The 26674-nt window shown below is 36.8% G+C and overlaps 1 protein-coding gene across 1 annotated transcript in view; it reads right to left on the bottom strand.

Moving 5' to 3' along the window:
• oafa (OAF homolog a (Drosophila)) overlaps positions 1–2628 on the bottom strand; it is a 71363-nt gene extending 68735 nt beyond the window's left edge. The window contains exon 1 of the mRNA XM_062060199.1: positions 2039–2628. Coding sequence (XP_061916183.1) covers positions 2039–2281 — 243 coding nt within the window. The 5' untranslated portion in view covers positions 2282–2628. The remainder of the gene's footprint in view (positions 1–2038) is intronic.
• Positions 2629–26674: the final 24046 nt, after the last annotated feature.

The following is a 26674-nucleotide window of genomic DNA, read 5'->3' as shown; positions in this document are numbered from 1 at the left end:
GTTAGGTGGGATTTATTTAGAAGGGGCCTCAGTGTAGAAGGGGCCTAAATATGTACTGTATACGGAGTATCATTGATGATGATGTTTGTGCATTGAGTGGAATTCTACAGTGGCCAAAAATATTAAATATATTTGTCAAATAAAACGTCTGCCTTGTTTTTAATAACTACTTAGACCTACTACGATACTGTATTTAAATGTTGGTCACTCTGGCCTTACTCGGAGAGCCAAGTGTTTTCTAAGGTGGAACTTGGTAAGAAAAAGTTTGGGAACCACTGGTCTAGCCAAAGATCCTCTGTATGACAAGAACGCTGCTGTTCAACTGTCTTCAAAGAACTTCTGTATGACAGGAGCTGTATTAGGAATCCGCTGCTCACAAGTATTGAACTGAACTCATGGACCATCCTGGCGTCCCCATGTTTGGCACGAGGGACGCCACCTTAGTAGCTGATTCTGTCTCATAACAATGTGTTGGAACACTTCACGCGAACTTTGCTCTTATCTTTAACGCCTTAAAGCAGGGGTGTCAAAAGTACGGACCGAGGGCCAGATAAGGCCCGCATGAGTTTGCTAAGTATAAAAACCAACCTGAAATTTTTGAATGAAAGGAACAGCTGTTCTAAATGTGTCCACTGGATAGCAATTATTTGTATCTTTGGCAGTTTACATACACTTGTAAAGAACATAATGTCATGGCTGTCTTGAGTTTCCAGTCATTTCTAAAACTCTTATTTTCTTGTAACAGAGTGATTGGAGCACATATTGTATTGTGGCCAAACAGCTGAATTTTTGTTTCATCTGACCACAGAACTTTCCTCCAGAAGGTCTCCTTCTGTGGTCAGATGAAACAAAAATTCAGCTGTTTGGCCACAATACCCATCAATATGTTTGGAGGAGAAAAGGTGAGGCCTTTAATCCCAGGAACACCACACCTACCGTCAAGCATGGTCGTGGTAGTATTATGCTCTGCGCCTGTTTTGCTGCCAATGGAACTGGTGCTTTACAGAGAGTAAATGGGACAATGAAAAAGGAGGATTCTTTCTTCAGGACAACCTAAAATCATCAGCCACGGAGGTTGGGTCTTGGGCGCAGTTGGGTGTTCCGACAGGACAATGACCCCAAACACATATCAAAAGTGGTAAAGGAATGGCTAAATCAGGCTAGAATTAAGGTTTTAGAATGGCCTTCCCAAAGTCCTGACTTAAACATGTGGACAATGCTGAAGAAACAAGTCCATGTCAGAAAACCAGCAAATTTAGCTGAACTGCACCAATTTTGTCAAGGGGAGTGGTCAAAAATTCAAGCAGAAGCTTGCCAGAAGCATGTGGATGGCTACCAAAAGCGCCTTATTGCAGTGAAACTTGCCAAGGGACATGTAACCAAATATTAACATTGCTGTATGTATACTTTTGACCCAGCAGATTTGCTCACATTTTCAGTAGACCCATAATAAATTCATAAAAGACCCAAACTTCATGAATGTTTTTTGGTGACCAACAAGTATGTGCTCCAATCACTCTATCACAAAAAAATAAGAGTTCTAGAAATTATTGTAAACTCAAGACAGCCATGCCATTATAGTATGTACAAAATAAACCACATGATAGTACATCAGTCGAGGAAAATGATCAAACTACATAAATAACATCCCGTAATTTGATTATATTATTTATTTATCTTGGTAGATTGAAAATGAACACCAATTAGTTTACTGATAAACATCATCACATAATGTATTCAGAATATATAAATAACGACAAATAAAGATAGAATACTATTAACCGCAACATGTAAGTGTAAAAACAACCCAACAAGATTTGTACAATTTCAGAATGTGCTTGTTCTATTTTTAAACAAAGAAATCAATCTGAAGTTGTCTTTGTTTTTAAGTTATCTTGCCGTGATTTTACCAGTCCGGCCCACTTGGGAGAAGATTTGTCTCCATGTGGGCCCCGATGTAAAATGAGTTTGACACCCCCTGCCTTAAAGTCACCAGTAAACACAACAACAACAAAAAGTTCCATCTCGCGGTCCTCACCTGTTTGAAGTCCACCATAAAGGTGACGAGGGTGCCATCTCCCTGCTTGAACTCCACAGATATAACGTCTCTCTCGCTGTCCGCCTCCAACACCTCCTCGGTCACCAGTCCGTCGGCGAGCCGGACCCGAACCCTCAGCTCGGAGCCGAGTCCCGGGTCGCTGTGGAGCAGCAGCAGCAGCAGCAGCAGCAGCAGGGCACCGAGACGGACCGTCAGGACGGACCGAACCCAACTCGCACACATCCCCGAAGACGCAGAAGCGAAGGCAAGCGAGGAAGACTGGAGAAGCAAGCCCGAATGTCTACGTTCATATCTCCTCAGCGGCGTCCTCACATGGTCCGTGAACGCAACAGTCCTCAATCACTGCGCTCCACTCGGGACCCCATCTCCTCCATTGAGTCGTTCGCCTCCGGTAAATCGTTGTTGTTTCATGTTAGACCACTTTGTTCACTTCCGAGCGCCACAAACTTTTAGCATGCGAGTGTGAGGCCATGGTGCTAATAGTAAACTCTTAAGGCTACACACACTCTCTCTCTTTAGTCACACACACACACTAACCTCTCAGCACTGCCCATCCCCCTAAAGAAGGAGGCCCCTCATGTGATCCTCCTCCTGCACTCTCCACTAACAATATACTCCTCTACACATGTTGTATTTTATTTTATTTTTTAAATATTTAAAAAAGTATTAACAGTGCGTTGCTATTTTGTTTTTATTTTTTTAGCTGCAAACTAAAAAATAACAGTCTCTTAGCATGGTAGGGTCACAAGTTGCTAGGCAGAATACGCACTCGAGTACTACTGCCCCATAAACCACCTTCAAGCCACGCCCACTAGGGGGCTCTGTTTAAGGCCCCGTTTACACTAAGGCCATGTCTACACTAAGCCGGATAACCCCTTAAACGAATAATTATTTAGCCTAAGCCCCGTTTCAGCCACACTAAACCATCGTTTAAAGGCCTACTGAAACCCACTACTACCGACCACGCAGTCTGATAGTTTATATATCAATGATGAAATCTTAACATTGCAACACATGCCAATACGGCCGGGTTAGATTAGTAAAGTGCAATTTTAAATTTCCCGGGAAATATCCTGCTGAAAACGTCTCGGTATGATGACGTTTCCGCATGACGTCACGGATTGTAGCGGACATTTTGGGACAGCATTGTGGCCAGCTATTAAGTCGTCTGTTTTCATCGCAAAATTCCACAGTATTCTGGATATCTGTGTTGGTGAATCTTTTGCAATTTGTTTAATGAACAATGAATATAGCAAAGAAGAAAGCTGTAGGTGGGAAGCGGTGTATTAGCGGCCGGCTGCAGCAACACAAACACGTAGCGGCTACGTCGTAGCCGGTGTTTCATTGTTTACATTCCCGAACGATGACAGTCAAGCTTTACCATTGGCCTGTGGGGAACTGGGACAACAGAGACTCTTACCAGGAGGACTTTGAGTTGGATACACGGTACCGTGAGTACGCAGCTGCAGCTTCCAAACATTTGATCGCTTGCCCGTACGTGCGTGCCGCTATGTGCATGTCACGTATGTAACTTTGGGGAAATATATGTGCTGTATGAACTTTGGGGAGGTGAACGGTACTTTGGGCTGTGGGATTGAGTGTGTTGTGCGGGTGTTTGATTTGTATTGGTGGGTTATATGGACGGGAGGGGGGAGGTGTTTGTTATGCGGGATTAATTTGTGGCATATTGAATATAAGCCTGGTTGTGTTGTGGCTAATAGAGTATATATATGTCTTGTGTTTATTTACTGTTTTAGTCATTCCCAGCTGAATATCAGGTCCCACCCGCCTCTCACAGCATCTTCCCTATCTGAATCGCTTCCACTGCCCTCCAGTCCTTCACTCTCACTTTCCTCATCCACAAATCTTTCATCCTCGCTCAAATTAATGGGGTAATCGTAGCTTTCTCGGTCCGAATCGCTCTCGCTGCTGGTGGCCATGATTGTAAACAATGTGCAGATGTGAGGAGCTCCACAACCTGTGACGTCACGCTACTTCCGGTACAGGCAATGCTTTTTTATCAGCGACCAAAAGTTGCAAACTTTATCGTCGATGTTCTCTACTAAATCCTTTCAGCAAAAATATGGCAATATCGCGAAATGATCAAGTATGACACATAGAATGGATCTACTATCCCCGTTTAAATACGAAAATCTCATTTCAGTAGGCCTTTAAGGTCCCCTTCTTCGGACAAATTTTTACACGGCTAAGTGCGCCGTTTATTTCTTAAATCTCCGGCTCTTAGCTTTGTATGGACTCATTGATCAATTACAAACTGAGTTCGGAGAGGAAGTGACCCCAGAAAGGCCGCGCCCCCACACAGGAAGTGACGCCAGAAAGCGGTTTCGTAACTCGGAGCTAACCACTGAAAATATGGAGGCGAGTCATCCAGACATGCCCGTGTTTCTCCTCCTTCTACATGTACAGACGCTTGTGGAAATCACACATGAATACCTTAAGAGAAAGCGATTGCAGCTATTTGGGATACAACACTTCTCAGACGGCAAGAGAACTTTCCAATGTCAGCTCTGATTATACTTACCGAAAAACGTTGTCCATTTGTCGAAGGAGAGACAAGGAGAATGCGGGCTCCCGTGGATGTGATAAAAAAAGGTAGGGTGTGCTTTGTATCACCTGACCGTCGAGGGGAGACTACAGAAAATGGCGAATGCTTTTGGACTAGGGCTGCAACTAACGATTAATTTGATAATCGATTAATCTGTCGATTATTACTTCGATTAATCGATTAATAATCGGATAAAAGAGACAAACTACATTTCTATCATCTCCAGTATTTTATTGAAGAAAAACAGCATATTGGCACCATACTTATTTTGATTATTGTTTCTCAGCTGTTTGTACATGTTGCAGTTTATAAATAAAGGTTTATTAAAAAAAAATAAATAATAATAATAATAAAAAATAATAAAAAAAATGCCTCTGCGCATGCGCATAGCATAGAGCCAACGAATCGATGACTAAATTAACCGGCAACTATTTTTATAATCGATTTTAATCGATTTAATCGATTAGTTGTTGCAGCCCTATTTTGGACTGGCAGTTATTGTCCGCCATGTATGTCATGGACTCAACGTTTAGGTCAGTGGTTCTTAACCTGGGTTCGATCGAACCCTAGGGGTTTGGTGAGTCTGCTTCAGGGGTTCGGCGGAGCCTCCGCCGCGGAGGTCAAGACACACCCGACTAATTGTTTAAATAAAAACTTCTCCCTATCGGCGTATAATGGATACCCTCAAACAATGTTCCCTCGAATTTTCCATATGCGTGAGCAAACGCAAAAACTCCTTGAGCATTCAGTGGAGCACATGTGAGCACACCTGTCCCAGACCTGACTAAATAACAAATTAAATGTTTTATTATTATAATCAAATGACAGCTGTCGTTTCCATGAGATTATTTTTTAACAAGTGTTTTGGCCCACTTACAATGACAATTACAAAAAAATATTGTTTTTCATGAGCTGTGTACTAGTATTGTATGTCTGGGTGGAAAACGAAGAAAAGGAACAGACTTTGCTGTGAAAATAAATAAATAATTTTATTTTATCATTTATTATTTAAAATGACATGAGCGTGGCACTTGCCAAGGTGAAGCCACGCATATCTGAACTGGTCTCTCAAAGGCAACAGCAGAAGTCAAACTGATTTGCAGGTGTGTAATTAGTTGTGAGTTCATGCACTGTGTTGGTTTTGTTCTTTGAACAAGGTGATGTTCATGCACGGTTCATTTTGTGGAGCAGTAAAAAAACATATAACTTTGCCTTGAATTTGAAAACTTTTTTTTTTTTTTTTTTTCACTAAAGAAGTGTTCGATGAATGCCAACAAGGTTAAGAACCACTGGTCTAGGTCCAGAGTATATAAAGTCACCAAAAAGGAATGGACAATGAAGGTGAAGGCAAAAGAGTGAGGTGTGTCCTGACCAGATATCTAAATCCCTAGATTGATTCATGTAAAATGTTCTTTATCACATTGTGCACTTTTACATGTCCAATAAAGATTTGATTAATTTATAATGTCTCAGGTGTGATTCACTACAATAGGGCCCCACAGCACACTGGATTCCAGTTAATTGAAATACCACAACACTGGATATTGATCAGATAAATTAAGATTAAGAACTTGCACATAAAGTAACACTGGAGGTGACTATGACGTGCGCATTTTCCGTGCATGCGTACTAGGTCGCGTGGCGCCGGCTGACGGAGGGGAGGAGGGGGTCTTAAACGACCATTGTGTGTGTGTGGACAAGGATAAGGTTAGGTGGGATTTACCCTGGATTTAGTGTAAACGGGGCCTAAATCAGGGGTGTCAAACTCATTTTAGATCGGGGGCCACATGGAGAAAAATCTACTCCCAATCTACTGGTAAAATCACGGCACGATAACTTAAAAATAAAGACAACTTCAGCTTGTTTTCTTTGTTTAAAAACATTCTGGAAAAAAAAAGGAATAAATGTTAAAAAATGTTTTTCAAATATAACCTTCTAATTATAATCCCCAGCTATCAAGGCAGAAAGAAAATAAAATGTCAACACAAACATGGAAAACACTCAATGTAAACAAACCTCTAAAATCACAATAAAGACTTACAAATAACCTCTTTAAATTAAGGTGCAAAAATATGGAATATATAAAAAATGCCGAATAAAGGGTGACAAAGTAATGCAAAGTGGGGGAAAAAACAATTGTTTGGAGTAGCGATGTCCGACAATATCGGACTGCCGATATTATCGGCCGATAAATGCTTTAAAATGTAATTTGGGAAATTATCGGTATCGGTTTTTATAATTATCGGTATTGGTTTCAAAAAGGAAAATTTATGACTTTACAACGCCGCTGTGTACACGGACGTAAGGAGAAGTACAATAAACCTTAAAGGCCTACTGAAATGATTTTTTTTTATTTAAACGGGAATAGCAGATCCATTCTATGTGTCATACTTGATCATTTCGCGATATTGCCATATTTTTGCTGAAAGGATTTAGTAGAGAAAATCGACAATAAAGTTCGCAACTTTTGCTCGCTGATAAAAAAAAGCCTTGCCTGTACCGGAAGTAGCGTGACGTCACAGGAGCTAGTATTCCTCAGAATTCCCCATTATTTACAATGGAGCGAGAGAGATTCGGACTGAGAAAGTGATGATTACCCCATTAATTTGAGCGAGGATGAAAGATTCGTAGATGAGGAACGTTACAGTGAAGGACTTGAGAGGCAGTGATGGACGTATCTTTTTTCGCTCTGACCGTAACTTAGGTACAAGCTGGCTCATTGGATTCCACACTCTCCTTTTTCTATTGTGGATCACGGATTTGTATTTTAAACCACCTGGGATACTATATCCTCTTGAAAATGAGAGTCGAGCACGCGAAATGGACATTTAAAGTGACTTTTATCTCCAAGACAATACATCGGTGACACACTTAGCTACTGAGCTAGCGCGATAGCATCGTTCTCAAATGAAGATAGAAACAAAATAAATAAACCCCTGACTGGAAGGATAGACAGAAGACCAACAATAATATTAAACCATGTACATGTAACTACACGGTTAAAAATTCTCAGCCTGGTAAGGCTTAACTATGCTGTTGCTAACGACGCTAAGGCTAAGTTAGCAACTTAGCAACCGGACCGCACAGAACTATGTACTCTCTCCTTTTTCTATTGTGGATCACGGATTTGTATTTTAAACCACCTCGGATACTATATCCTCTTGAAAATGAGAGTCGAGCACGCGAAATGGACATTTAAAGTGACTTATCTCCAAGACAATACATCGGTGACACACTTAGCTACTGAGCTAGCGCGATAGCATCGTTCTCGAATGAAGATAGAAACCCATCAACAGCCGTGCTCACCTGCATTCCAGCGATCAACGACACGACGAAGGACTTCATCCGTGGGTTTGGCGGCAAGCATCGGCTAGGCGTAGTAAGTAGTCCTTGTTGTGTTGCTGTAAGTATTGTAATGCCCCGCAGTGGAGAAGGAGTCACACAGACGAGGACGCGCTGCTCAATCGCTTTATTAACAACTCACGCTCACACACACTCAAGTTCTCCGCCAACTCACTCGCGCATGCGCGTTCCCCAAACCCTTAAAGACACAGTTCACTAATGCAAATATCACAGATATTACAGTATTGTACTTAGCCACTAAGACACCGATCGATCCCACCTACAACGTTCTTCTTTGCAGTCTCCATTGTTCATTAAACAAATTGCAAAAGATTCACCAACACAGATGTCCAGAATACTGTGGAATTTTGTCGAAGAAAACAAGAGGCTTTTCTATCGGGTCCGATGGGGTCCAACCACTTCCGTTGCTTTTGTGACGTCACGCGCATAAATCATATCCAAAGGAGTTTTTCAACCGGAAGTGTGGCGGGAATTTTAAAATTGCACTTTATAAGTTAACCCGGCCGTATTGGCATGTGTTGCAATGTTAAGATGTCATCATTGATATATGGACTCACTGGTGACGGTGGCAGAGAAGAGGACTGTGGAAAAACTAGTGAGCATCCTGGATGATGCCAGTCACCCTCTGCATACCGTTGTCAGTAGCCAGAGGAGCCTGTTCAGTGCTAGACTGCTTCATCCCAAGTGCAGGACTAATAGACTAAAAAACTCCTTTGTCCCACACGCCATTAGACTGTACAACTCCTCTCTGGGAGGGAGGGGGGTACTACAAAACAATAACAGTGTAATACGTTTTCATAACATGGTCACTAATGCCTAGTTTCTCTTGTTATATTCTTATTTTACTGTTATATTTGTATTCTCATTGATGCTTTTTGTTTTTATTCTACTGTAATATTTTTCTATTTTGTTTCCATTTATACCCCCATTATTTACTTTTTTAAATTCGATCTCAATTCTGTACACTGCTGCTGGAATTTGAATTTTCCTGAGGGAACTCTCCTGAAGGAATCAATAAAGTACTATCTATCTATCTATCTATCTATCTATCTATCTATCTATCTATCTATCTATCTATCTATCTATCTATCTATCTATCTATCTATCTATCTATCTATCTATCTATCTATCTATCTATCTATCTATCTATCTATCTATCTATCTATCTATCTATCTATCTATCTATCTATCTATCTATCTATCTATCTATCTATCAGAGGTGTGGACTCGAGTCACATGACTTGGACTCGAGTCAGACTCGAGTCATGAATTTGATGACTTTAGACTCGACTTGACAAAATGTAAAGAGACTTGCAACTCGACTTAGACTTTAACATCAATGACTTGTGACTTCACTTGGACTTGAGCCTTTTGACTTGACATGACTTGCTACTTTCCCCAAAACCTAAAGTTTAAAAAGTTATTTGGGAGCGCTCCGTAGCTTTCATTTTGTACGTGTCTGTCTATCTATCAGCGTGTGTGCTGCGTGTCAGCTCTCAGTACAACAGCCAATCAAATTAGATCTACATTGTTTTCATCACACAGCATTCATCCAATCAAATTGCAGGACAACCAATGAACAAGAGTTGTCAAACAACGCGCCAGTGAGAAAGATTTATACCAAAGTTGGTTTCGTTCGGGTATAAAAACTACGACTCGGTCAACAAAAAACGAATTGCCGTATGCAAATCACGCAGTTCGAATATTACAGACGGAGACGCAACAACTTCCAACTTCGTTCGACATTTGAAGTTGCACAAAGAAGGGTAAGTTTTGAATGTAAGATAACGTTTATTGGCTAAGTAACATGACTTTTATTTGCTGTGTAGTTAAATCAGTGAGGCTGTAAACTCACTGCTAACGTCATAACCATAGACATCTTATAAGTAGACGCAGCATCGAGCGCTACTGCCTACTGGCGCAGACGAGACGCGGGGCCGCCATCTTGGAGTGGTGATCCGCTCCACTCAGTACAATTCATTTGGCAGGAGCAATGAACTGTCAGCGCATTTAATTCATTTTACCTCACTGAATACCACTCGTTTTCACGCGCTTTTTTGTCATACGTTTAGCTATGATAACGGACACATGTTTTATTATTCATAGTTTGCTTAACAGTAATAGAATATTCTTATATGCTATAAGTGACCAGACGTCCGAGATCAAAACTGGGAATATAAGCCCAGAGAAGGGGGAAAAAAACGGTCAGCTATTTTTAAGTTGAAGAAACAATATAATTACGTTATATATACATGCGTATATCCTACATAAACAATGTATGAATACATTAGATATCTATATATCTTATAGACCGTACCTCTGTTGCTGCAGCAGAGAGTTTATTCTGTCTTGACACTTTGTATTGATATTTTGTATTACATTCTTCCCTTAAATGATAATGTTTACAGTGATTGTTATATATGTATTTTTTATGTATGTCGCTTTGGATAAAAGCGTCTGCCAAATACTTAAACATATATAAACACCTGAAAGTCTTTATATCAGCTAAAACCACCAATCTGTTTCACTGGATTCAGAATAAATCCAAATGCTGTCTTACCCAACAATGTTAGTATTTGAATATTGTTACTTGAAGACTTATTCCTGGTTACAATTATACTGTTAAGAAAGTATTGTCTTATATTTTGCCTAAAATGATAATGTATCATAATCAGTGGCGGCTGGTGAATTTTGTTTTAGGTGGGGCTGAAAGTTTGTAAACCAAACCCCTGTAGGGGGGTCATCCTCCCCCAGAAGATTTGTTTGTGATTTTCACATACAAATATTGAAGATCTTTGCTCCTTCTCAACTCTGTGGTAATGTTATTTTCATAAAATACAACCAAAAGTACATTAATGTTAAATCTTACTTGTGAAAAGTAATCCCCCGATTCCTATTTTCAACAGTCCGCTCATTTGAGCAGGAAAACGCTGTTTTCTACCTGTCAACTGTCAGTTTAGGCTGCTCGCCGGCTCCTCATCACCACTTCAAGATGCAATTTGCTCGCGTCACAGCAACCAATATTGCGTCTACTTATAAGATGTCTATGGTTATAACATCATTTCAAACACAGCAATATGTTGCGTCCACTGCAGTTTGCTTCCTTATTCATACTTTTTGTCAAGTGATTTTTTTAAGCAGGGTTGCATGAGGTACCTACTCTTAACGTTACGTTAGTCAATGTATCACACACAGTAACATAACGTTAGACGGAGGTCAGCAGCACCGCATATTTTAGCCACCTACAAAAAGACAAACATAGTCAAATAAAGGTCAGTTAAAATGTATACTATATTAACAATATGTGTACATATTGCATAGGGCCCTGACATCTAAAAAGTACAACTCTGTTCATTGTTATGTTCATGTATTTGTTATGTTTTTCATGTGTACGCACACATAAACACACACAGTATGAGATGAGATCAATGAGATAAGGTAAGAACAGAATAGAAACTGCAGTGGAACTAGTTACAATGCAATATGCCATGGAAATACAATGTTAACACTTTTGTACAAATAAGTACAGTTGCACTTGTTTTTGCAAATGTGTTTATTCTGTAAAGGAATGAGTTAAATGTTTAAAATTGTTTAAACTATTAAAATGACTGGTTAATAGTGCTATTATGAATTGCAATGTCAGTACTATTTTTTTTCCTGCTATTTCAAATGCACTTGTTTTAATAAATAAATACAGCGGTTTAAAAGCATACACAATCTGTGTAAAAATATTAGTCTGTGGTTAAAAGGACTTGAAAGGACTCGAAACTCAAAATGCAGGACTTTGGACTTGACTTGAGACTTTCCAGTCTTGACTTTGGACTTGACTCGGGACTTGCCTGTCTTGACTCGGGACTTGACTCGAGACTTGAGGGCAAAGACTTGAGACTTACTTGTGACTTGCAAAGCAATGACTTGGTCCCACCTCTGCTATCTATATAAACTATCAGACTGCGTGGTTGGAAGTAGTGGGTTTCAGTAGGCCTTTAAAGGCACTGCCTTTGCGTGCCGGCCCAATTACAAACCCCGTTTCCATATGAGTTGGGAAATTGTGTTAGATGTAAATATAAACGGAATACAATGATTTGCAAATCCTTTTCAATCCATATTCAGTTGAATATGCTACAAAGACAACATATTTGATGTTCAAACTGATAAACATTTTTTTTTTGTTGCAAATAATCATTAGCTTTAGAATTTGATGCCAGCAACACGTGACAAAGAAGTTGGGAAAGGTGGCAATGTGTTGTTACAAGGAAAGGCCATGTAACACAGTGGTGAACATGCCCTTTCCCAACTACTTTGGCACGTGTTGCAGCCATGAAATTCTAAGTTAATTATTATTTGCAAAAAAAAAGTAAAGTTTATGAGTTTGAACATCAAATATCTTGTCTTTGTAGTGCATTCAATTGAATATGGGTTGAAAAGGATTTGCAAATCATTGTATTCCGTTTATATTTACATCTAACACAATTTCCCAACTCATATGGAAACGGGGTTTGTACATAATATCTACGGCTTTTCACACACACAAGTGAATGTAAGGCATACTTGTTCAACAGCCATACAGGTCACACTGAGGGTGGCCGTATAAACAACTTTAACACTGTTACAAATATGCGCCACACTGTGAACCCACACCAAACAAGAATGACAAACACATTTCGGGAGAACATCCGCACCGTAACACAACATAAACACAACAGAACAAATACCCAGAACCCTTTGCAGCACTAAATCTTCCGGGACGCTACAATATACACCCCCCGCTACCCCCTACCCCCCAACTCAACCCCGCCCACCTCAACCTCCTCATGCTCTCTCAGGGAGAGCATGTCCCAAATTCCAAGCTGCTGTTTTGAGGCATGTTAAAAAAAATAATGCACTTTGTGACTTCAATAATAAATATGGCAGTGCCATGTTGGCATTTTTTTCCATAACTTGGGTTGATTTATTTTGGAAAACCTTGTTACATTGTTTAATGCATCCAGCGGGGCATCACAACAAAATTAGGCATAATAATGTGTTAATTCCACAACTGTATATATCGGTATCGATTGATATCGGAATCTGTAATTAAGAGTTGGACAATATCAGAATATCGGACTATCGGACATCTCTAGGTTAGAGGTTTACTGCCAGGAAGTTACATAATCTGTGTAACATTTAATTTGGTCTGTTATTCTTGATTTAGTAGGGAAATTATTTAATGTTATGAAGTAATTATAATTCAAACATAATTTTTAAAGTATCACATGTGTTATGTTCTTTATTTTATTTATATAGCAATGTCCTGTTCCTACCTGTTGTTTCCATACATCCAAATAGGAAACTTTTCCTGTTTTATCGAGAAGTTCCTCGCTCTCTGCAGCACTAATTTTTTATTTATTTACTTACTCCATGCAGAGAATCAAAAAGCGAGACAGCAAGATGGCACAACCAAAATTGATATTTTTCTGCGATGAGGTGGCGACTTGTCCAGGGTGTACGCCGCCTTCCACCCGAATGCAGCTGAGATAGGCACCCCCCGCCACCCCGAAAGGGACAAGCGGTAGAAAATGGATGGATGGACTTGATACTGTTATGCGATTGGCTGTTTAGTTTAGCGTGTCCCTCCCATTGCTCCTTGAATACTTCCTGTTTTGCTAGGCTACCAGACCGTGAGTGCCTTTGTTCATGCAACCAACCATGCTTCAATATTTGCGGTTTCTTCCGACCAATATATATATATATATATATATATATATATATACATATATATATATATATATATATATATATATATCCATTTTCTACCGCTTATTCCCTTTCGGGGTCCCGGGGGGGCGCTGGAGCCTATCCCAGCTACAATCGGGCGGAAGGCGGGGTACACCCTGGACAAGTCGTCACCCCATCACAGGGCCAACACAGATAGACAGACAACATTCACACTCACATTCACACACTAGGGCCAATTTAGTGTTGCCAATCAATTTATCCCCAGGTGCATGTCTTTGGAGGTGGGAGGAAGCCGGAGGACCCTGAGGGAACCCACGCAGTCACGGGGAGAACATGCAAACTCCACACAGAAAGATCCCGAGCCTGGGATTGAACCCAGGACTATATATATATATATATATATATATATATATATATATATATATATATATATATATATATATATATATATATATATATATATATATATATATATATATATATATATATAAATATATATATATATATATATATATATATATATATATATATATATATATATATATATATATATATATATATATATATATATATATATATATATATATATATATATATATATATATCAGAGGTGGGACCAAGTCATTGCTTTGCAAGTCACAAGTAAGTCTCAAGTCTTTGCCCTCAAGTCTCGAGTCAAGTCCCGAGTCAAGACAGGCAAGTCCCGAGTCAAGTCCAAAGTCAAGACTAGAAAGTCTCAAGTCAAGTCCCAAGTCCTGCATTTTGAGTTTCAAGTCTTTTCAAGTCCTTTTAACCACAGACTAATATTTTTACACAGATTGTGTATGCTTTTAAAACGCTGTATTTATTTATTAAAACAAGTGCATTTGAAATTGCAGGGAAAAAAATAGTGCTGACTTTGCAATTCATAATAGCACTATTAACAGTAATTTTAATAGTTTAAACAATTTTAAACATTTAACTCATTCCTTTACAGAATAAACACATTTGCAAAAACAAACATTAACATACCATTGGTTGTATTTTATGAAAATAATATAACCACAGAGTTGAGAAGGAGCAAAGACCTTCAAAATTTGTATGTGAAAATCACAAAGAAATCTTCCGGGGGAGATGACCCCCCTACAGGGGTTTGGTTTACAAACTTTCAGCCCCACCTAAAACAAAATTCACCAGCCGCCACTGATTATGATGCATTCTCATTTTAGGCAAAATATAAGACAATACTTTCTTAACAGTATAATTGTAACCAGGAATAAGTCTTCAAGTAACAATATTCAAATACTAACATCGTTGGGTAAGACAGCATTTGGTTTTATTCTGAATCCAGTATAACAGATTGGTGGTTTTAGCTGATATAAAGACTTTCAGGTGTTTATATATGTTTATGTTTAAGTATTTGGCAGACGCTTTTATTCAAAGCGACATACATAAAAAATACATATAAAACAATCACTGTAAACATTATCATTTAAGGGAAGAATGTAATAGAAAATATCAATACAAAGTGTCAAGACAGAATAAACTCTCTGCTGCTGCAGTCTATAGGTCCCTAAGATATATAGATATCTAATGTATTCATACATTGTTTATGTAGGATATACGCATGTATATATAACCTAATCATATTGTTTATTCAACTTAAAAATAGCTGACCGTTTTTTCCCCCTTCTGTGGGATTATATTCCCAGTCTTGATCTCGGACGTCTGGCCATTTATAGCGTATAAGAATATTATATTACTGTTAAGCAAACTATGAATAATAAAAACGCCAAAGCATGTGTCCGTTATCATAGCTACATGTTTGACAAAAAAAGCGCGTGAAAATCAGTGGTATTCAGTGAGGTAAGATGAATTAAATTCGCTGACAGTTCATTGCTCCTGCCAAATGAATTGCACTGAGTGGAGCGGATCACCACTCCAAGATGGCGGCGCCGCGTCTCGTCTGTGCCAATAGGCAGTAGCGCTCAATGCTGCGTACCCTTATAAGATGTCTATGGTTATAACGTTAGCAGTGAGTTTACAGCCTCACTTATTTAACTACACAGCAAATAAAAGTCATGTTACTTAGCCAATAAACTTACATTCAAAACTTACCCTTCTTTGTGGAACTTCAAATGTCGAACGAAGTTGGAAGTTGTTGCGTCTCCGTCTGTAATATTCGAACTGCGTGATTTGCATACGGCAATTCTTTTTTTGTTGACCAATTCGTAGTTTTTATACCCGAACGAAACCAACTTTGGCATAATTGCTTCTCACTGCCGCGTTGTTTGACAACTCATGTTCGGTGGTTGTCCTGCAATTTGATTGGATGAGAGCTGTGGGATGAAAACAACGTAGATCTAATTTGATTGGCTATTGTACTGACAGCACACCAGCTGACAAGCAGCACACACGCTTATAGACACAGACGTAGAAAATGAAAGATACGGAGCGCTCCCAAATAACTTTTTAATCTTTGGGTTTTGGGCAAAGTAGCAAGTCATGTCAAGTCAAAAGCCTCAAGTCCAAGTGAAGTCACAAGTCATTGATGTTAAAGTCTAAGTCGAGTTGCAAGTCTCTTTACATTTTGTCAAGTCGAGTCTAAAGTCATCAAATTCATGACTCGAGTCTGACTCGAGTCCAAGTCATGTGACTCGAGTCCACACCTCTGATATATATATATATAATTGCACTTGCCTAGAAAACGATTGACAAATATAATATATATATGTGTGTGTATATATATATATATATATATATATATATATATATATATATATATATATATATATATATATATATATATATATATATATATATATATATATATATATATATGTATATATATATGCATATATATGTATATATATATATATATATATATATATATATATATATGTATGTGTGGGAAAAAAATCACAAGACTATTTCATCTCTACAGGCCTGTTTCATGAGGGGTTTCCTCAATCCTCAGGAGATTTTTCTCAATCTCCTGAGGATTGAGGAAACCCCTCATGAAACAGGCCTGTAGAGATGAAATAGTCTTGTGATTTTTTTCCCACACATACATATTACGCTCTACCACGGTATCGAGCACTATTTTTTGGATAATCTAATTAAGACATATATATATATATATATATATATATATATATATATATATATATATATATATATATATATATATATATATATATATATATATATATATATATATATATATATATATATATATATATATATATACATACATATATATGCATGTATATATATGTGTATATATATATATATATATATATATATATATATATATATATATATATATATGCATATATATGTATATATATATATATATATATATATATATATATATATATATATATATATATATATATACACATATATATACATGCATATATATGTATGTGTATATATATATATATATATATATATGTATATATATATATATATATATATATATATATATATATATATATATATATATATAATCGAGCACTATTTTTTGGATAATCTAATTAAGACATATATATATATATATATATATATATATATATATATATATATATATATATATATATATATATATATATATATATACATACATATATATGCATGTATATATATGTGTATATATATATATATATATATATATATATATATATATATATATATATGCATATATATGTATATATATATATATATATATATATATATATATATATATATATATATATATATATATATACACATATATATACATGCATATATATGTATGTGTATATATATATATATATATATATATATATATATGTATATATATATATATATATATATATATATATATATATATATATATATATATATATATATATATATATATATATATATATATATATATATATATATATATATATATATGTCTTAATTAGATTATCCAAAAAATAGTGCTCGATACCGTGGTAGAGCGTAATATGTGTGTGTGGGAAAAAAATCACAAGACTATTTCATCTCTACAGGCCTGTTTCATGAGGGGTTTCCTCAATCCTCAGGAGATTGAGAAAAATCTCCTGAGGATTGAGGAAACCCCTCATGAAACAGGCCTGTAGAGATGAAATAGTCTTGTGATTTTTTTTCCCACACATACATATATATATATATATATATATATATATATATATATACATATATATGCATATATATATACATATATATATATATATATATATATATATATATATATATATATATATATATATATATATATATATATATATATATATATATATATATATATATATATATATATATATATATATATATGCATATATATATACATATATATATATATATATATATATATATATATATATATATATATATATATATATATATATATATATATATATATATATATATATATATATATATATATATATATATATATATATATATATACACACACATATATATATTATATTTGTCAATCGTTTTCTAGGCAAGTGCAATTGAAAAAACAAAAAGTTAGCGTAGAATAATTTAAGACAAAATAACATATTTTAGTTTTTTTGGAATTTTTTTCCACTTCATTAGATACACACTATAAAAATCAATTACATGCCTACATTACAAGATAAAAATATAACATTATCTACCACTTGTCCCTTATGGGGTCGCGTGGGTGCTGGAGCCTATCCCAGCTAATTATGATTATATTTCTGCCTTCACACTCACAATGAAACCAAAAACACTGTTGTTATGTTTGTGTTATTGTGGTTTTAGCTTACAACTTCGGTGTACCATACTGACAGCTGTATTTAATATAATAATACAAAGTACTTTCATAAAATCTTTACTACATAAATCTTATTATGCATTAGTTAATCATCTGTAAAACTTGCGTGCAACTATGTAAACACAATTTTTTTCCATCGATGCATCTGTCTTTAATTCATGGACAAACTTGACTAAGCCCAGATGGGATGCACCAAAACATCTCATCTAAATACTAAATGCTTGATCACCACTCTGCACTTTGCTAAAGGAAGCATGTCATCCCTGCACTGAGGTCTTTATCTCTAGCCACGCATTCTGGGTGGGCTGATGACCCCCAATGTGCCAGCACTTGAGAGCTGCACGGGCTGAGAGAGGCGTCCGCTCCAGTGAAGGAGAAAGCAAACACGGAGAGGCCATCAAGCAGAGCAAACAAAGTTAGCCCAGCAAAGACTGGAACACCAAACTGGAGCTTGAGTCAAACTAAATCTCTTTTGTTGGTCATCAACAGTAGACATCTTAGTTGGAGCCGTTATATTTTCCACTTAAGAAATAATGTGCTGCAGACGACAAACATTAGACAACATGGAATATTACAAAGTATAGTAGTGATTCTCAAACTTTTTGCACCAAGTACCACCTCAGAAAAAAAACTCTCCAAGTACTACCATAATGACCAACATTAAAATACAGTGGCGTAGTAGGCCTAAGTATTCATTAAAAACAAGGCAGAGTTATTTGTTATTTCTGGCCACTGTAACATTACATACAGTTTGAACAGTAACACTATGTTGGATTATAATAAAATAAAACACTGTACTTTAATCAAGTGATTCTTTGGCATACCACTCGATGGATCCCCCGCGTACCACTAGTGGTACACGTACCACTAAAAAGAAGTTAGACACTGTTCATATAAAAACAATGGTAAATGGGTTTATACTTGTATAGCGCTTTTCTACCTTCAAGGTACTCAAAGCGCTTTGACACTATTTCCACATTCACCCATTCACACACACATTCACACACTGATGGCGGGAGCTGCCATGCAAGGCCCTAACCACGACCCATCAGGACCAAGGGTGAAGTGTCTTGCTCAAGGACACAACGGACGTGACGAGGTTGGTAGAAGGTGGGGATTGAACCAGGAACCCTCAGGTTGCTGGCACGGCCACTCTCCCCCAAAAAATGGCAGGCAGGAACTCAAGAAACACTTTTTATTGAAACAAAAAGTCTCTTTACACAGCTGCCACCGAGGCCCAAACGTACAGCTCCTGTCTTCACAACAAAAATACTGCCTGCGGTAATAAAACAAAGGTCTCGGAAAACTTGCTTACACAAACACGCGAGCAACGGAGTTAGCCTCCAATGTATTTCTTGTAAAGCAGTGGTTGTTAACCATAGGGCTGGGACCCAATGTTGGGACACGAGCGCCTGCTAGAGGGCTGGCAAAAAATATGTGTTTCTCAGCTGTGGTCCGTATGCGTCGCAGCAGTACTCAGCTGTAATACACTTTCCCACCACTTGTGGCAGTAATGACAATCTCAAACAAACAGAAGAAGTCATAGAGTACTTTCTTAAAGCGCAAAAATTATGACTTTAGTGTTTAAGCTGTATTTTCATTTGCACTTGTGTTTTATTGACATTTAAGTTAAGGAAGATATTCATCATTAGTTTGGTTTATTTATTTTAGCACAACATAATTGTGTGTAAAATGATTTTTGTCGGTTATTTATGAGTACCTTCTTACACTACCGTTCAAAAGTTTGGGGTCACCCAAACAATTTTGTGGAATAGCCTTCATTTCTAAGAACAAGAATAGACTGTCGAGTTTCAGATGAAAGTTATCTTTTTCTGGCCATTTTGAGCGTTTAATTGACCCCACAAATGTGATGCTCCAGAAACTCAATCTGCTCAAAGGAAGGTCAGTTTTGTAGCTTCTGTAACGAGCTAAACTGTTTTCAGATGTGTGAACTTGATTGCACAAGGGTTTTCTAATCATCAATTAGCCTTCTGAGCCAATGAGCAAACACATTGTACCATTAGAACACTGGAGTGATAGTTACTGGAAATGGGCCTCTATACACCTATGTATATATTGCACCAAAAACCAGACATTTGCAGCTAGAATAGTCATTTACCACATTAGCAATGTATAGAGTGTATTTCTTTAAAGTTAAGACTAGTTTAAAGTTATCTTCATTGAAAAGTACAGTGCTTTTCCTTCAAAAATAAGGACATTTCAATGTGACCCCAAACTTTTGAACGGTAGTGTATGTATATATTTATATATATATATATATATATATATATATATATATATATATATATATATATATATATATATATATATATATATATATATATATATATATATATATATATATATATATATATATATGTGTGTGTATGTATAAATATATATATATATATATATATATATATATATATATATATATATATATATATATATATATATATATATATATATATATGTGTGTATGTATAAATATATATATATATATATATATATATATATATATATATATATACACACACATATATACACATGTATGTATTTATATGTGTGTATACATATATATATATCCAAACATGTGTCCAAACTTTTTGGACCGAAAACCGACTGAATGTATGTATGTATATATGTATGTTTATAGAAATATGTGTGTTTATATATATACTGTACATATGTATATATATATATATATATATATATATATATATATATATATATATATATATATATATATATATATATATATATACACACACATATATACACATGTATGTATTTATATGTGTGTATATATATATATATATATATATATATACATACATACACACATTTATATACACGTGTATGTATATATCAATCAATCAATCAATCAATCAATGTTTATTTATATAGCCCTAAATCACAAGTGTCTCAAAGGGCTGTACAAGCCACAACGACATCCTCGGCACAGAGCCCACATACGGGCAAGGAAAACTCACCCCAGTGGGACGTCAATGTGAATGACTATGAGAAACCTTGGAGAGGACCGCATATGTGGGTAACCCCCCCCCCCTCTAGGGGAGACCGAAAGCAATGGATGTCGAGTGGGTCTGACATAATATTGTGAAAGTCCAACACATCAGCGAAAGTCCAGTCCATAGTGGGGCCAGCAGGAACCATCCCGAACGGAGACGGGTCAGCAGCGTAGAGATGTCCCCATCCGATGCACAGGCTAGCGGTCCACACCGGGTTGGGAGCAGAGTAGAAAAGAAAAGAAAAGAAACGGCAGATCAACTGGTCTAAAAAGGGAGTCTATTTAAAGGCTAGAGTATACAAATGAGTTTTAAGATGGGACTTAAATGCTTCTACTGAGGAAGCATCTCTAACTTTTACCGGGAGGGCATTCCATAGTATTGGAGCCCGAATAGAAAACGCTCTATAGCCCGCAGACTTTTTTTGGGCTTTGGGAATCACTAATAAGCCGGAGTTCTTTGAACGCAGATTTCTTGCCGGGACATATGGTACAATACAATCGGCAAGATAGGCAGGAGCTTGACCGTGTAGTATTTTATACGTAAGTAGTAAAACCTTAAAGTCGCATCTTAGGTGCACAGGAAGCCAGTGCAAGTGAGCCAGTATAGGCGTAATATGATCAAACTTTCTTGTTTTTGTCAAAAGTCTAGCAGCCGCATTTTGTACCAACTGTAATCTTTTAATGCTAGACATACGGAGGCACGAAAATAAAACGTTACAGTAATCGAGATGAGATGTAACGAACGCATGGATAATGATCTCAGCATCGTTTGTGGACAAAATGGAATGAATTTTAGCGATATTACGGAGATGAAAGAAGGCCGTTTTAGTAACACTCTTAATGTGTGACTCAAACGAGAGAGTTGGGTCGAAGATAATACCTAGATTCTTTACCGAGTCGCCTTGTTTAATTGTTTGGTTGTCAAATGTTAAGGTGGTATTATTAAATAGATGTCGGTGTCTAGCAGGACCGATAATCAGCATTTCCGTTTTCTTAGCGTTGAGTTGCAAAAAGTTAGCGGACATCCATTGTTAAATTTCATTAAGACACGCCTCCAGCTGACTACAATCCGGCGTGTTGGTCAGCTTTAGGGGCATGTAGAGTTGAGTGTCATCAGCATAACAGTGAAAGCTAACACCGTATTTGCGTATGATGTCACCTAGCGGCAGCATGTAAATACTAAGGAGTGCAGGGCCAAGAACTGAACCCTGGGGAACTCCGCACGTTACCTTAACATAGTCCGAGGTCACATTGTTATGGGAGACACACTGCATCCTGTCAGTAAGATAAGAGTTAAACCAAGACAAGGCTAAGTCTGACATCCCAATACGCGTTTTGATACGCTCTAATAAAATATTATGATCAACAGTATCGAAAGCGGCGCTAAGATCAAGAAGCAGCAACATAGATGACGCATCAGAATCCATCGTTAGCAATAGATCATTAGTCATTTTTGCGAGGGCTGTCTCCGTAGAGTGATTTGCCCTGAAACCGGATTGAAAAGGTTCACAGAGATTGTTAGACTAAGTGTTCATTTAGCTGCTGTGCTACAATTTTTTCGAGGATTTTCGAGATAAACGGAAGGTGGGACACCGGCCGGTAGTTCACCAAGAGATCAGGATTGAGGTTAGGTCTTTTGAGTAGAGGATGAATAACCGCTTTTTTGAATGCTAGGGGAACAGTACCAGAGGAAAGTGATAAGTTTATAATATTTAGCACTGATGGACCTAATAATACAAAAAGCTCCTTGATAAGTTTCCCAGGAATTGGGTCAAGTAAACATGTTGTTTGTTTTGTCACATTTACACATTTTAACAATTCCTCCAATGTTATTTCATAAAAGAGAGAGAAACTATTTTGGAGGGCAGTGTCCGTCGTATATACAGTCGTATCTGTGTTAATAGAACCCAGTTGTAGCTGAGATGCATTGTCTTTAATCTCCTTTCTAATGACTTCAATTTTCTTATTAAAGAAATTCATAAAGTCATCTGCTGAGTGGGTGGAGCTACTGGGAGAAGTCCCTTGTTGGGTTAGCGATGCTACTGTACTAAACACAAATTTAGGATCATTTTTGTTGAGGTGGATGAGATTTGAGTAATATTTAGCTTTAGCTGAGGTAAGCATGTGTTTATAAGTTATTAAACTATCACTCCATGCTTGATGGAAAACCTCAAGTTTAGTCGCACGCCATTTGCGTTCCAGCTTTCTACATGATAATTTCTGGGTTTTAGTTTCTTCTGTAAACCATGGGGTACGCCTTTTAGGGGCCCTTTTTAGCTTTAGCGGTGCTACACTATCAATGGTGTTGCGCAGGGCGTCGTTAAAGTTGTTAGTGAGGTTATCAATAGAGCCCACATAATTTGGGAATGGTGCCATTACCGAAGGCAGTAGGTCAGCAAGAGTCGTCGTTGTGGCAGCATTAATGTTGCGGCTGCTATAGTAGTTATTATTATTATTATTAGTTTGTTGACAATGAGTCAGAACTTCGAATTTTATAAGGTAATGATCGGACATTACTTTAGTGTACAGGAGTATCGTAACTTTAGAGGTGGTGACACCCCTGACAAGCACTAGATCTATCGTATTACCGTTGCGATGCGTGGGTTCATTTATTATTTGTGTAAGACCACAGCTATCAATTATAGTCTGGAGCGCCACGCATGGAGGGTCCGATGGGGTATTCATATGGATATTAATGTCCCCTATTATGATTATATTGTCGGCGTGCATCACTAGATCAGCAACAAACTCTGATAATTCACTGATGAAGTCCGAATAGGGCCCAGGGGGGCGGTAGATAACAGCCAGGTCAAGAGGTAGCGGTGTGACAAACCTCATAGTGAGCACCTCAAACGAGTTATATTTATTATTTAGGTTAGGTGTAAAATTATAGTTTTCATTGTATATTAGTGCGACACCCCCTCCCCTTTTAAGAGGACGGGCAACATGTGCATTCGTATAGTTAGGAGGAGATGCCTCATTTAGCGCAAAAAAATCGTCTGGTTTGAGCCAGGTCTCGGCGAGACCAACGACGTCAAGTTTGTTGTCTCTAATGACCTCATTAACTAATAACGTTTTGGAAGATAATGATCTTATGTTTAAAAAGCCCATATTATAGGTAGTGGGATGTTTTGAGGATTGTTTGTTGAAATTATCCGAGGTAGCAATATTAATAATGTTGCGTTTATTATGCGTAGTGCACTTAAAATAGTTTCGACCATATCTAGGAATTGATACGACGGGAATTTTCAGATTGTTTGCTTGATGCTGCGATAAACTGAACGCATCATAGTTAGCCACCTCAGTACAATGTATGTCTGCCTCTGACACGGTCACAAAAGAAAAAACATTATGTGAGTTGTGTTTTATTCTAAGAGAATTGCTATGTGTGCAGGGATTATTCAGCCTGGCGCCGGCTAGTTCTAGTTTAAATGACTTCTTACCCGGACACTCCACGCTTCTTTGAGGATTAGCCTTTGTTGTTAGCCCCGCTCGGCATCCCCGCTTCTGCTTCCGCTCACACCGCTTACGTCTCCTCCATTAACGGTCCCCGCTAGTACTTGACTCCGCTGCTACAAAGGCCGCTCGATGTAGCCTGCGAAGTATTCCCATGCTAGCGAGGAGGTCCACCGTACATGCATCTTTCAGTCTATAACGACCCGATCTATCCACATCCAAAATTGTCTGTCGGTCGTATGTGATCACAGAGTGTTCACGCTTTGAGCCAGCCATGAAATTGACAGAAATGACGGGTGTTTTTTGCCAAATCGCTCTACACTCCCAAGAGCGTCTTCAAGCTGCTGCATTTCAGTGCGCCGCCATTTTGTGTCCATATATATATATATATATATATATATACATATATATATATATATATATATATATATATATATATATATATATATATATATATATATATATATATATATATATATATATATATATCCAAACATGTGTCCAAACTTTTTGGACCGAAAGCCGACTGAATGTATGTATGTATATATGTATGTTTATAGAAATATGTGTGTTTATATATATATATATATATATATATATATATATATATATATATATATATATATATATATATATATATATATATATATATATATATATATATATATATATATATATATATATATATATATATATATATATGTTAATATGTGTGTTTATATATATATATATATATATATATATATATATATATATATATATATATATATATATATATATGTTTATGGTTGTTGATTTTATAGCTGTTCCCTTCACTTATGTATGTAATATTTCTTTTATAAAAGGTGTTTTCCCAAAGAAAATGAAAACGGCAAAAGTTATTCCCATCTTCAAAAGTGGAGATAAGCATCAGTTCACCAACTATAGGCCTATTTCTATACTCTCACAATTTTCAAAAATCCTTGAAAAATTATTTGTGTCAAGATTAGACAGTTTTATTGACAAGCAACACTTGCTAAGTGAACACCAATACGGCTTTCGACCAAACAGGTCCTCTTCCATGGCAGTGATGGAACTAGTTGAGGAGGTAACCACTGCAATTGATAAGAGGGAGTTTGTTGTTGGCGTTTTTATTGACCTGAGCAAGGCCTTTGACACCATCGATCATACATTGCTTTTAAACAAAATGCAGAGGTATGGTTTTAGAGGTCTTGCTCATGATTGGTTGAAAAGTTATCTTGGTGGCAGAGAACAGTACGTGCATATGAATAATGTAGATTCAGATAAAAAGATTATAACACATGGAGTACCCCAAGGTTCTGTATTGGGACCAAAATTGTTTTTATTGTACATTAATGATATCTGTAAAATCTTTAAAAAACTCAACTGTATTCTCTTTGCTGATGATACAAGTCTGTACTGTTCTGGGCAAGACCTTGGCCATCTCTTAGGGACTGTAGAGAGTGAACTCCACATACTAAAGCAATGGTTTGATGCCAATAAACTATCAATCAACCTAAATAAAACAAAATATATAAATTTTGGAAATAGGAAAAATAACAAACAGTGTCATATAAGAATTGATGATATGGAGATAGAAAGGGTGTATTCAACAAAATTTTTGGGAATCCATATAGATGATAAATTAAATTGGAAACTGCACATAAATATACTTAAGACAAAGATGGC

Source organism: Entelurus aequoreus, linkage group LG10, assembly GCF_033978785.1.
Source record: "Entelurus aequoreus isolate RoL-2023_Sb linkage group LG10, RoL_Eaeq_v1.1, whole genome shotgun sequence".
Classification (NCBI taxonomy): domain Eukaryota; kingdom Metazoa; phylum Chordata; class Actinopteri; order Syngnathiformes; family Syngnathidae; genus Entelurus; species Entelurus aequoreus.
Note: the sequence above shows the minus strand (reverse complement) of the source record. Positions and strands in the feature narration are given on the sequence as shown.